The 14920-nt window shown below is 39.6% G+C and overlaps 1 protein-coding gene across 1 annotated transcript in view; it reads left to right on the top strand.

The window, feature by feature from the left end:
- Window positions 1-7237: 7237 nt before the first annotated feature.
- pigg (phosphatidylinositol glycan anchor biosynthesis class G) overlaps window positions 7238-14920 on the top strand; it is a 28911-nt gene continuing 21228 nt past the window's right edge. The window contains exons 1-5 of the mRNA XM_002941118.5: window positions 7238-7503; window positions 9707-9912; window positions 10751-10960; window positions 12051-12239; window positions 13586-13727. Coding sequence (XP_002941164.2) covers window positions 7350-7503; window positions 9707-9912; window positions 10751-10960; window positions 12051-12239; window positions 13586-13727 — 901 coding nt within the window. The 5' untranslated portion in view covers window positions 7238-7349. The remainder of the gene's footprint in view (window positions 7504-9706; window positions 9913-10750; window positions 10961-12050; window positions 12240-13585; window positions 13728-14920) is intronic.

Genomic DNA, 14920 nt, shown 5'->3' with positions numbered 1-14920 from the left:
TTTTGGAAGCCTCCCATAGGACTCAATGGCACTCTGCAGCTCCAACCTGGCTTAAGAAAAGTCACGATACTGAAGCTTGAAAAAATCCGAAACTTTTGTACTCGGCGTGAAGGCTACGAAAAAGTTGCGACAATTTGCGCAAGTCGTAACGCTACGAAAAAGTCACGACAATTTGCGAAAAAAATCGCAAAATACTGATCATTATGAAAAAACCGCATTCGGACGCCTTCGGACCATTCGTGGATTAGTAAATCAGCCCCTTAGTCTAAAGTCAAGAAAAGTGGGACAACAGAATTGAATGCTAATTAGCTATCTTGGCTAGCAATGCATTTTTGCAGTTCTAATAAAAACGGTGGCAAATTTGTAATGGATAACCCTTATAATGTGCAAGCTGAAAAAGTACAGTGCCAGCATATACACAGTAGTTCCTTCCAAAGGAACTACTTGCAGAAAGGTGAATAGAAAAAGCTGTCACGCGGGCCCTACATGGCAACTAATCTCCCTGTGTGTCCCACATTTACATTCTAGCTTTACATTCTAGCTTTACATTTACATTTCTAGATTTACATTCTAGCTGGTGGGATGGCATTGCAGGGAGATTAGTCGGCAGCAACAAGGAAGATTTGTTGGGTGGCGACTAATCTCCCCGTGTCACAGCCCTAAAAGAGTTTGTGATGCTATGGATGTGACAATGGCATAGATCGTCACCAATTGGTTTTTATGATTTTATTAAACTGTATAACACCAAATGTAAAATGTAAATCCAAGCTGGGAGAATCCACAGGTTGGCAGCCTGTAACTTTTGCATAACTGGTGTAATGTTTCATATTCAAAAAATAGCCACAACATAACCAGCAACACAAGGGTAAACATGCCCATAACTGTAAAACCCAGTGATCCTTGCGCTAGTGAAGCAAGTAATCTTAATCCAATATAGCCCAGGTAACAGCTCACATAGTGCAGTCAATAACCCAACAGGGACCCCCTCAGTCACAGACTAGCAGTTCATCCAGGAAAAGAGATGCAAGCAGTTTAATCACATTTTAGTTTGCACTGGGGTAACAAAGAAAATCTCTGACCAACTCCTACTTATAGGCACCCACATAGATAGCAGCTCCCTAATTCCAGCACTGATCTACTCTGCAGAGAAACTATATCCTCAGTTGTTTTGCTTGTGTGAGTAGCCAGTAATCCATTCAAATGTAGCACCACAGCCACTATGCCCAACACTCTGCAGCCAGTTTGAAAGTCCCAGTGCTTGAAATCCCACCCACTTGTTTCTAATTCCATTGGCTGGATGTGCTCTTCAATCTTCCATTGTTCAAGCAGGCTTGTGTATGTGACCTGCAGCATATGCTACAGATGTAACTATCAGCATGCCCTGCCATTAACACTCAGTAATAGACAGTTATAGACTGCTGATTGCTCGAGAGCTTTACTTAAATGACAAGGAAACGCAAAGTCACTTTGGGGTGCCCCTGTTAGGAGAAAACAGCACCAGCCCGGGGTACCTGTAGCGGAGTGCTTCCTCCTTCCGCCTTCGTTTTACAACGACTAAACGACAGACGCATGCGCAGTAGAGTGAAAAGCCGACTACTCTGTTAAAGTTCGGCTTTTCACTCTACTGCGCGCGCTATCAAAGCAGGAAGCGCTGCAGGTACCCCGGTCTGGTGTTCTCTCCAAGCAGGGGCACAAGCCCGGGGTAAAAGGTAGGCGATTAAAGTCAATTGGGGTGCCTAACATTTTAGCACCCCCAAGTGACTTTGCCTTTCCTTCTCCTTTAAGTCTCCACAGAGTTCTTCTTACCTACTTAAGGCATCAACTACCTGAAGTGTAAAAGATGTGAATAAAGACAACAAATAGTAAAGACTAAGGAAAATCAAATAATAAACTAGAAAGGGAAGTTTGAGAACAAACTTTGTGTTGGGTTGAACAACGCGAAGTCACTGAATGAAATCTGATCTGTTGTTGGCTCCGCTCACTTTTTCTAACCTTGGACCACAATTATATAGTAAAAACCACTGTGCAAAGTTTGGGGCCCCTGGTTTTAATAGTGTCTGAATGGCAGCAATTTAAATTTCCCCACTGAAAGTCAACGAGTGACATCTGATTTGTGGCTCCACCCACTTTTTCTAACCTGGAACTGCAGTTACCCAGTGACTAACTCTACGAAGTTTATGGACCCTAGGATTAATAGTTAAATAATGGCAGCAGTTTAAATTTAAACCAATAAAAGTCAATAGGTAAATTGTGGTTGGTGGGTGTGCCCACTTTTTCTAACCTTGAGTCGAAGTCACCCAGTGACAAACAGTGGGCACCCTGGCATAAATAGTGTGAGAATGGCAGCATTTTAAATTTAAACCGATAAAATTCAATGGATGAAAGCTGATTGGCTGTTAGTGGCCCAACCCACTTTTCCTATTTTTGAACTGCAGTCCCCCAGTGACCAACTGTGCAAAGTTTGGGGACTCAGGCATAAAAATTGTGAGACTGACAGCATTTTACACTTCACCATTGAAAGTAAATAGGTGAAATGTGATTAACTGTTGGTGGCTCCACCCACTTTTTTCTAACTTTCAACGGCAAATACCCAGTGACTAACTCTGAAAAGTTTAACAACCCTGGAATTCATACTTAAAAAATGGCATCAATTTAAATATAAACCAATGAAATGTAATGGGTGGAAATGGATTGGTTGTTGGTGGCTCCGCCTACTTGTTCTAACCCAGTCATCCAGTGACTGACTGTGCAAAGATTGGGAACCCTGACATAAATAGTGTGAGAAAGGCAGCTTTTTAAATTTAAACAAAAAAGAAATCTATAGGTGAAGTCTGATTGGCTGTTGGTGGCCCCACCCACTTTTAAAAACCTAAAAATGCAGTCCCCTAGTGACCCTGGTATTAATACTGTGAGAATGGCAGCAGGCTGAATTTCCCCATTGAAAATCAATAGTTAAAATCTGATTGGCTGTTGGTGGCTCCACCCACTTTTTCTAACTCTGAACTGCAGTTACCTGGTGACTAGCTCTGCAAAGTTTGGGGACCTTAGTACTAATATTTAAAGAATGGCAGCATTTTAAATTTAAACATACAGTATGAAGTTGGCTGTTGTTGGCCCCGCCCACTTTTCCAAACTTGGAACATAGTCACCCAGTGACAAATTGTGCAAAGTTTGGGGACCCTGACATTAAACATGTGAGAATGGCAACAGTTAAAATTTCCCCACTGAAAACAACGAAAGAAATGTGATTGGCTTATGTAGGCCCCACCTACTTTTTCTAACCTTGAGTGTGTAGTCACCCACTGACTCACTGTGCAAAGTTTGGGAACCCTGGCATCAAACCAATATAATTTAATAAGTGAAATCTTATTGGCTGTTGGTGGCTCTGCCCAACTAACACTACAGCCCCCTAGTGACCAACTGTGAAAAGTTTGGGGACCCTGGTGTTAGTACTGTGAGAATGGCAGCAGGTTAAATTTCCCCATTAAAAGTCAATAGGTAAAATCTGATTGGCTGTTGGTTGCTCCACCCACTGTAAAAAAAAAAAAAAAACTTGAATACGTAATCACCCAGTGACTGACTGTGCAAAGTTTGGGAACCCTGGCATCAAACCAATAAAATTCAATAGGTACAATTTGATTGGCTGTTGGTGACTGCCCACTTTTCAAAACTAAAACTGCAGTCCCCTAGAGACCAACTGTGAAAAGTTTGGGGACCCTGGTGTTAATACTGTGAAAATGGCAACAGGTTGGATTTCCCCATTGAAAGTCAATAAGTAAAGTCTGATTGGCTGTTGGTGACTCCGCCCACTTTTCTTTAAAAAAAAACTTGAATGCGTAGTCACCCAGTGACAAACTGTGCAAAGTTTTAGGACCCTGACATTAAACATTTGAGAATGGCAGCAGTTAAAATTTCCCCACTGAAAACAATGAAAGAAATGGGATTGGCTTTTGGCAGCCCCGCCCACTTTTTCTAACCTTGAGTACGAAGTCACGCAGTGACTGACTGTGCAAAGTTTGGGAACCGTGGCACCTAACCAATAAAATTCAATAGGTGAAATCTGATTGGCTGTTAGTGGCCCCGCCCACTTTTTCAAAACTAAAACTGCAGTCCTCTAGTGAACAACTGTGAAAAGCTTGGGGACCCTGGTGTTAATACAGTGAGAATGGCAGCAGGTTAATTTCCCCATTTAAAGTCAATAGGTAAAATCTGATTGGCTGTTGGTGGCTTCACCCACTTACAAAAATACACAAAACCTTAAATGCGTAGTCACCCAGTGACTGACTATGCAAAGTTTGGGAACCCTGGCAACAAACCAATAAAAATCAATAGGTGAAATCTGATTGGCTGTTGGTGGCTCTGCCCACTTTTTCTTACCCCTGGTGTTATTACTGTGAGAATAGCAGCAGGTTGAACCCATGACTGTTTGATTCAAGATTGGGGAGTGTAGCCTCAAAGCTGTAAGATTGGCATCAGTTTCAATTTCCCCATAAAAGTCAATGGGTAAAATTTGATTGGCTATTGTTGGCCCCTCCCACTTTGTGGTTTTTTAACGTAGTCACCCAGTGACTGACTGTGCAAAGTTTGGGAACCCTGGCATCAAACCAATAAAAATCAATAGGTGGGATTTGATTGGCTGTTGGTGGCTCCGCCCACTTTTCAAATTTAAAACTGCAGTCCCCTAGTGACCAAGTGTAAAAAGTTTGGGGACCCTGGGGTTAATACTGTGAGAATGGCAGCAGGTTAAATTTCCACCAAATCAATAGGTAAAATCTGATTGGCTGTTCACAGCTCCGCCCACTTTTGGGCATCCAGCAATCATATTTTCATTCAGGCTGACCCCATGACTATGTGATTCAAGTTTGGGGAGTGTAGCCTCAAAGCTGTAAGATTGGCAGCAGTTTCAATTTCCCCATTAAAGTCAATGGGTGCAATTTGATTGGCTGTTGTTGGCCCCTCCCACTTTGGGGTCATCCAACAAATGTCGCTGTTTCATTCGGAGTGACCCCATGATTATGTAATTCAAGTTTGGGGGGTGTAGCTTCAAAGCTGTAAGTGTGGCAGCAGTTTGAAAATCTTCCGTCAAAGTCAATGGAAAAATTGGGGTGTTCAGAGCGGCGCCACAAAAAGACGGGGGGGCGGATCGCTTAGAAAAGCACAAGCAACCTGCTCCGCTATAGGGCGAAGATGTGTGGCAAGTTTGGGTGTTGTACCCCTGAACCTGTAGGAGGAGTAGCGTTTAGAAAATGGGGGGCGCTAAGAAGAAGAAGAAGCGGAAGAATAAGCCAAAATGGAAGAACAGTATGTTGGGGTTTTCAACCCAACACAAAAATAAAGAATCATAACGATGTGAATAATAAAACATGACAACACCTGTCCTTAGTGGCATATCTGGGGTAATATGCTCAATAACCATTTTCTGCAGGGATCATGGAGGCACGTCTGGGTAATAATGGCTTAGGAGTTGGAAAGGCCCTAAACATTTTTGGGCCTTTGCACAGCCCCCTCTCATTAGAGATTTCAATTTAAAAGGATACACATATAAGTCAATATATGTGAGATTTAGGGATGTAGTATAGAATATGCAGAGCGGTGAGGATGAGGCTTGCAGAGGAGACAGCCCTGCTCCTCCATGTACATAGTTGGGGACAGAAGGAATGAAAAACTGTGAGGGATTGTGGCTGTATGTTCACTTATGTGTTTGGTGGGCTCCTGGGTGTGTTTTTGTGGTGGGCCCCAGGTATCGAAGTCTGACACTGCTGTTGGCAAGGGTGCAATAGTGGGAGCACTGGACATGTACCTTTTCTGTCTGCCTCCCCCTGATTTTGACTGTGATCTGTAGGCCCTGGATTTGGTGTGTCAGTGGTGCAGGTCACAATGAGAGGGTGTGATGGTGCCAGGCAGTGGGAGGACATGGGCAAAGGGAAAAAAAACATTTATTTTAGTGAATGAAGCATTTTATTGCTACATGGTAGCTTCAACTCTACACTTTTTTTTAACAATATCTATGATAGCCAGCCTGCAGTACTGCAGGAACATATGGGCTCAGTTGCAGTGATTTACATCTGAGCATTCTCTGTGATCTTCTATGTGTAAAGACTAATAACTTTGGAATTCCTGTCTTAAATGCAGTATGGGGTTTGATTCTTTCTGTAAACCAAAAATTGCAGCTTCCAAAATGGGTCAGTCAAATGACATTCCATTCTGGGCCAATGGGGTGCACTTTGTTAAGCATGCCCAGTTTAGTCAGTCTGTATGTAGGGTCCAGACAGTGCACAGCTCTTACATGGGCCTTTGGGCTAACTATGCATACTGTAAAGACAGGCTTTAAATGCCCCTAAAGTAGGTGTAAATTATGAAAATGTAATTTAGCAAAAGGTTAAATGGGATTTAACCTTTTGTTACATATGCCCTAAAAATCACTTATGTGTTATGCACTATGTAAATAAAATTATACATGGATATAGTAGGGAGCAGTAGAATTTCAGCACCACTAGGATACAAAATAGAAAACAACACACATATACTACTTTATATTTTATATTTTACTACTTTAATTTAACACTGTTAAACAATTGTAATTAATGTTTAATGAAAAATTGATTAGCATAACATTATTTTATTTAGCTAAACCATATATGTCAAACACAAGGCCCGGGGGCCAAATCCGGCCCACCTGGCTGTTTTATGTGGCCCTTGGTGAGTGTGTCTGACCATCCAGCCTGATCAATTTCCATTTTCAGGGGTATATTTATCATGATGTGTAAAAAGTGGAGTGAAGCATTACCAGTAATGTTGCCCAAGGCATCCAATCGGTAATCAGATTTCAACAGTAGCAAAGCATCTATTGGCTGCTATGAGCAACATCACCGGTAATGTCTTACTACACTTTTTACACATTGTGATAAATATACCCCTTAGTATCTTAATAAGTATATTAATTACAAATTTGGCCCGCGCCTGTGTTTTAGATTTCGGCCCCCTTATGTGATTGAGTTTGACACCCCTGAGCTAAACTGAATTTTGGCTTTACATTTTAGGAAACATGCATACATTATGGCATGGTGCAGGTGCTTAGGAGGAATAGCTTCTTTATGCCTTATATAATGCCAATAAGGCAGTCAGCATCTCTCCTCCATACATCCTCCACATCAGCCAGAATTATCTACTTAGAACCCAACTCAACATCTTGAGAACAGCAGATAATTAGCAAGTCTAGAAAGAGTGCTCGCAAAACCAGGATGTTTGCATTCACTGAGCTTCCGTACGGCTCTGTTACCCGGAAGTGTCATTGATACTGTAATTCTGCTCTATATCTAAGACGCCAAGCTGCTACTGAGACAGTAAAAATGAAGGTCAGTTCTTCAGTGCTGGCATCTTGCTGCCTGTTAATCCAGGTCTTTGGAGCGATGCTTTTTATCCGTGGCTTCTTTCCTTTACCGGTGCGGTCTCAATCACGCAAGAGCACCAGCGCAGAGACCCCACCAGAGCCAGCGACAGCAGGTGAGTTCAGAACATCGGCGCCCCCGTCAGGTAGAGGTTTGCCAGAATAGATGGGGAGTGGGGTTGGCGGCTTGTTCCAGAATGGAACTTGGTTGTGTGCTGTATTTTATATGCATGTACAGGTACTACCATTATATTTCCCCTTGCCTATTACAATTATGCGATTGGGTTTGCAGCAGATCATTCTTATCTGGAAAGTGATGTCTTAGTACTAGAGCATCAGTGATGCCCTAGTGGACAAAAAGCCAACCTTTACCCAGGTCTGACCAACCCTCTTACAACCCAACCAAGCAAGCCTTCATTATTTATATACCTGCACATGAGCTGCCCATTTCTGACATCTCCAAAGGGTATGTGGCAGGCAGGCGAGTATAGAAAATAAAGATGGCAATACATGTTCAGAACATCTTCTTCCGATTTGTTATTTTTAGGACTTTAATCCTACAGTTTCATCTGAATGTTAGTTTTAGATTGTTGCATTTAAATGTATGATTGATATCTAAACATTTGTAGGAAGAAGACTAAAATCTGAACATGTATGGCCACCTTAAAGGACATGTAAAGCCTACATTTGCCTACAATGTATATCGGTTGGGCACGTCTCCCCCACCCAAATGGCATCATTTGTACTGCATATATCCCCTCTGCTTGCCAGCACCATCACATTTTCCTAAAGCAAAGAGAAGCTTTCACCTGGTGGCCATTTTTCCTCTGATACATAATCAGATACATTTAAATCTGCAAACAGCACACACACACACACACACACACACACACACACAGACCCTTATTCAGCATACATTTCATCAAGAATACAGGCTCACACAGGCACAACTGTCTTTGATAAAAGTTTGCTTTGTTTCAGCTGAGCTCAGGAGAGTTGGTTGGGAGAAAAAAATTTAAGCAGACAGCTAGAGCTGAGTTTCTATGGGAACCAGCAATGCCATTTCTTCACTGGCTGCTAGACTGAGGGGCGTGTCTAGGAATCTGAGCTTAGAACAACTGAGCATGCCCACAAGCCAACAGCCAAAGCAAATTCCTGAGGGAGGGGGCCAAGTGGGTTACAGGAGGAGAAGCAAATCTAAGTGATGAAGGGGATGTTGCAGCCTTACTCTGGACAACCAGTGTGGCAGGTATTGAAAGATTTCAAAGAGGCTGTTCACTGATTAAATTTTTGTGTGTGGGGTTTACATGTCGTTTAAACTGCTGCAGGTCCATATACCCCAGCGCCCATATACCATCTGTTTTTAATTTGATCATTTGGCCCTAGGGCCAAACAAACTAATTACCCCAAGATTGCCCATCATAGGTAGGTGGGCAGGGGGCATATCGGGAAATGGACAGTCCACTTTAATGAGCAAATGAGCAGATTGGACTGTACTGTGTATGGCCACGTTAAGCCTTTTTATACTAAAATCCCTACAACAGGTCTTAACAGACCACAAAATGACATACCTTGCTCCCTACATTGAGTTTGATGTTTCTTCTTAGTTAGAAGCTGAACCATGCTGCAGAAATCAATTTCTTTCTTATCTAGTAAGACATTACTTTGAATAGAAGTCGGTCAAACAACTGTCATTCTTGCTACCTCCTGCTCCAATGAAAATCAGTCAGACATGTGCAGTAGACAGCATGGTTCAGCTTATATTTTAGAAAGGACATTAGACTCAGCGTAGGGAGAAAGTTATGTCATTTTAGGTGCTGTTTTGAGTATTTTAGGGATTTAAAAATAAAAGGTTTACTTATTTAACAAAAGAGGCCGATTTAAAAAAAATGCTTGTCTTGGAAAAAAAAAAATTCTAATATACGTTTATTACATTTTTTTAATTCTCAGGTTATTTGTAAATGTAATTGCAGCTAAAAGCAGTATTTGTTTGTCCCTTTTTGCACTGATGGTTCTGAATTTTAAAACGATATAGCTGGTAAGCTTTCCTTGAGCCAGGACTCCATTTTCATTTACCAGGCATTCTGAACAGGTCTTTAGATTTGTATATAACTCTGATATATTGTTTCAGTAGTTAAGCCTGCTAGGTAAAACAATATGCATTCAAAATCCCTACATTAATGGAATGTTTTTCAGTCAAATATCTTAATATTTCAAGTGGTTTTATACAATATTTCCTGCTTTCTGGTGCAATTAAGACTGTACTAAATGTTTAAATTAATATAGAATAAGTATATGTGACATTTTTTTTATTCGTAGGCTTACTCTCGAACTGGACAAAACTTCCTTCACCTCTTTTCAAAAAAGTTGTCGTCCTTCTAATCGATGCTTTGAGACAGGACTTTGTGTATGGTCCAAAGGGGAAGAAACATATGCCTTACCTTACCCAACTTGTAGAAAAAGGAACAACACACAGCTTCATAGCAAAAGCAGCAGCTCCAACTGTCACCATGCCTCGTATCAAGGTAACAGAGAATCCAATCAAATCTTGTTTATACATTTACTAATGGTTTCTATCTGTGGAGCTGCCTCCACAGGGGCACCCAAAGCTGTGGAGGAAGGAAGGGTAGCCCTAAGGTTGATTAGGGTTCAAGCTTATTTGTCACATTAGATACACTTGTAACAACAGAACAGTGACTCTCAAACATATTTTTCTTATTATCTGTATCTTATATCTTTATGAACAATATGGTTGACCACGAAGGGGGCCTGACCCAAAAATTCTGAATGTCTCTGTATTTGATTTGGATTTGGTTCTTAGCTCTGCTATTCACAGATCATGCATGGCATATTTATTATATGGTTTTGCTACTGCCTTCTCTTGAAGAGGCAAAATTATGTTGTGTTTTTGTAACTGTGGCCACCACATGTTGACATAGCTTGCGACAAACTTCAAATATTCAAAAATCCTTAGTCATCAGGGATTCACTTATTAAAGGATAAAATAACTGAATACATCCCAAAGGCATACGTTTTTCTACATAATAATAAGTCATCTGTCACTTAGGTGCCAGAGCCACTGATCTGTTTAAATCCATATGTATCCACAAATACTTTAAGATTTCAAAAGGATGACAACACCAGTTAGTACACAACTAATTTATACAGGAAAACAATAGAATATTCCATGCTAATGACAACATTCCGCACAACTTTAGTGTTCTTAAAGTGCTCAATATTTATGTAGTATAGATAAAAACAACATCTTGGTTGTTCATTAGTCATCATCCTTGTGTTGTGTTATCTTATTATTGCACATGCAACAATTTGACAAATTGTCAACATTTTCTCATTTTGTTTCAGGCCCTGATGACAGGTAGCATCCCTGGATTTATTGATGTTGTAATGAATCTAAATTCACACGAATTACTGGATGACAATGTGATATGGCAAGGAAAGCAAGCTGGAAAAAGGATAGTATTTTATGGAGATGATACTTGGATAAAACTTTTCCCCAAACATTTTGCTGAATATGATGGAACAACATCATTTTTTGTTTCTGATTATACAGAGGTATGGAGTTAAGGTTTTTTTTTCTGTTATTTGGATCTTCATACCTTTTAAGTCTATTAAAAAATAATTTAAACATTTAACAATAAAACATTGTGTTGGCTTTAATAAGGATTCATTATATCTTAATTAGGAGTACAATGTTCTGTTTTGTTATTACAGAGAAAAAAAGTAAATCATTTTTAAAAATTAGAATTCTTTGCTTAAAAATCTGAGAGATGTCCTTCCTGTAATTCAGAGCTTTTGGGAAGATGTATGATGGGCAACCATCAGGGGTACTTCAGTCTGGGGCCCTGTGGCTGACTGGATGCTTGGGTAGCATTAATGTGGTTTTGGCCTAATGGGACACATCAGCCTGTTAGTGACTTGAATTTTTGGGGTATGGACCCTGCCAGAGGATAGAATGTAAATCTTTTTGAATATACGCCCCATTATGCCAAGCACCCCGCCACATGGCCCCTGACTGGAATACCCCTAATGGTTGGCCTGGGGGGGGAATATCTTCCCGACAGCTTGTTTCTAATACAACATTTGAGGATCCAGGGTGGAGTCCTGCTCTGCTGCCCACCCCCTCATTCATTTGCAGCAGGCAGTGGAGTTTAAGCCACAGACACGGCTGGGGAGGGGGATTATAGCCTTCTATACAGCATGCTCTGTGGTCTGTGACCCACTCTGGTTGCAGAGACTGCTGTGTTGGTTATGTCACCACTGGTTTTCATACATGGCAGCTCAGTAATAGCTTGCACTGCTTGTTTGGCTTTAGGCCATCTTTGCTAGGCTGCAGATCTAGTTCTCGTGTTTTGTGATCCTTTCCTGGCTTTCTTCTCTTTTATGTATTAAAGCAACAATAATGATGCATGCTTTATTTTATGTTGAAATAAAGAGCTTTCATGTTAAGTTTTGTTTTACAGGAGGCATATTATACAAATGTGGTTAATTCATATGCAGATTTTTTTTGAATTTTTTACAGTAGAGATTATAGTAAACAAAACTTGCAGCAGCCATCCAGCAGTACAATGCCCTTTAATGGCAAACTGTAGTTCAACAGTCATAGGTTAAAGTTTTTTTAATATTCTGCTTTTATGTTTTTAAGGTTGATAATAATGTTACAAGGCACTTGGATGATATATTAAAGAGAAATGACTGGGATATGCTTATCCTTCACTATCTTGGATTAGATCACATAGGACATTTAACAGGACCACATAGTCATTTAGTCGGTCCAAAACTTCTTGAAATGGACACTGTCCTAAAAAAAATCTCTGTTGCATTAATGTCACAGGTAAGAAAATATTTTAACTATTAACAGGCAATTCAAATACATCTTTCATTACTTTAACAGTAACATTGTAAATGAGGTTGAAAAAAAGATACATGTCTATCAAGTTCAGTAAAACCTGCTTAACTGCTATTCGATCCAGTGGTAGGACAAAATCTCTCCAATTTGCCTCAAGGGGGAAAAGGGGGACTCAGACCTGTCCCTGAATCAACTTTGTACTGTGAACTAATGTCACTAACTTTGTATTTTCTCAAAAAATGTTCAAAAGCATTTAAAGACCTGTTTCATAGCAATGGACACAACCTGTGTGTGCGCTTAGAGTTGGTATTATTCAACATACAGTGTGTGTGTGTAAATGTATACATGTCTATTGTCTTGACTGTATTTTCAATTGTAAGTGCAAGCTATTCTTATTTTGCACTGTGTGTGTGTGTGTACAGGTATGGAACCTATTATCCAGAATGCTCGGGACCTGGGGTTTTCTGGATAAGGTATCTTCCCTTAATTTGGATCTCCATAACTTAAGTCTGCTAAACCCAATAGGCTTGTTTTGCCTCCAGTAAGGATTAATGATACCTTAGCTGGGATCAAGTACAAGGTACTGTTTTATTATTACAGGGAAAAAGGAAATCATTTTTAAAAATTAGAATTATTTACTTATAATAGATTCTATGAGACATGGCCTTTCTGTAATTTGGAACTTTCTGGATATTGGGTTTCCGGATAAGGGATCCCATACCGGTGTGTGTGTATCTGTGTATCTGTGTATGTGTATATATATATATATATATATATATATATATATATATAATATACAGGTATTATCCAAAAAGCTCCTAATTAAGATTATTATAATCAAATAATTCACACTTTTTACATAGATTTTTCTTTTCCCTGTAAAAACAACAGTACCGTGTACTTGATCCCAACTAAGATATAATTAATCCTTATTGGAAGCAGAACAATCCTATTGGATTTGTTTAATATTTGAATGATTTTTTTAGTAGACTGGTGATCCAAATTATGGAAAGACCCCTTATCCGGAAATCCCCAGGTTCTGAGCATTCTGCATAACATGTCCCATACCTGTATGTATGTATATATGTCTGTATATATGTGTACACATATAGTTTGCTCCGCTATTAGTAATGTTCCATTTTACATACGGTTTTTCATTCACTTCTTAATCTTTATGTCATGAAATGTACATAGTGTGCTACCTCATCTACATCAGTGAACTAAACCTTTATTTTCCCAGATCCAGCAGTGATTTGTCTACCCGTAATTTAGATGTATTTAAAAATCTGATTTCTAAATCAAATATATTCTGTGTCTTACTTTGACCAAAGGAAGAAGATATATCTGTTCCTAGTTTAATTGTTTTATGTGGTGACCATGGAATGTCAGAAACAGGCAGCCATGGAGGCTCATCTGAAGAGGAGGTGCAGACACCACTTGTTTTAATTAGCTCAGCATTTGAAGAGAAAGGCGGTAAGAACACTTAGAGACCCATTTATCAACATTCTCATTTTCATGGGTCTAAATGTTTTTGAAACCATGACTAAACTTATTTACACTAAAACCAAGATCATAATTAAAAAAGCATGACGAAAAAAATGCGAAAACCACAACATTTTCATATTGTTGCACAAATCCAACCATCTTCAAATCACGAAGCAAAGAAAGATCGTCCATTTGCAAAAAGGACACCTGCCATTGACTTCTACATGATCACAACAGCTTTTAGATCGCATATTTTTGCTTTCGGATTTGTCCCATAAATCACGAAAAAATTGTGTTGTTTTTTTTTTTTTTTAACAAAATACTATTGGCGCAAAATTTCAAAGATGTATTTATAAAGTGTTTGCTTCTGCTGTGCTAATTTTTGTTATGTAATAGAACACATTTAGTATTTAGCCAAAAAAATGATGTTCATTGTTTGGGTTTTTTTTTAACCAAATTTTTTTGCCAGGGCCCATTCTATCCTATGGGCCAAATCGTTTATAGGTTTGAAAACAATTATTTCAGTGATGATGTGTCAAACACAAGAAAGAAACATTATTTGAGTATTTTTTGTGTAGAAGAAACATTTTCATAGTCAGCAATATATGTCCTTTTTAAACTGTACAAAAACTCCTTATGGTGAATCCACTTGTGGAGTACTGCATACTAGGATTTTATATGAGCTTGAACTACAGGTATGGGATCTGTTATCCGGAAACCCGTTATCCAGAAAGTTGTGAATTACAGAAAGGCCATCTCCCATAGACTCCATTATAAGCAAATAATTCTAACTTTTGAAAATGATTTATAATTACAGAGAAAATGGAAAACAGTACCTTGTACTTGATCCCAGCTAAGATATAATTCATCCTTATTGGAAGCAAAACAATCCTACTGGGTTTATTCAATATTTAAATGATTTTTTAGCAGACTTAAGATATGGAGATCCAAATTATGGAAAGATCCCTTATCTGGAAAACCCCAGGTCCCGAGCATTCTGGATAATAGGTCCCATACCTCTATTGGCCACCAGTTTTAGTAAAATGTGCTTTAATTTTACTGCTTTTCTTGGACTCGTGTGAAATCTAAGGAAACCTGGGCTATCTCTACAGACCTTTAAATATGGGCAGAGTCGGACTGGGGGGGTGCAGGGCTCCCGCCCCTGGGGCCCTGCAGGTGCC

This window comes from Xenopus tropicalis, chromosome 1 (assembly GCF_000004195.4).
Source record: "Xenopus tropicalis strain Nigerian chromosome 1, UCB_Xtro_10.0, whole genome shotgun sequence".
NCBI classification, from domain to species: Eukaryota; Metazoa; Chordata; class Amphibia; order Anura; family Pipidae; genus Xenopus; species Xenopus tropicalis.
The sequence above is the reverse complement of the archived record's forward strand: the minus strand, read 5'-3'. Positions and strand labels throughout refer to the sequence as shown.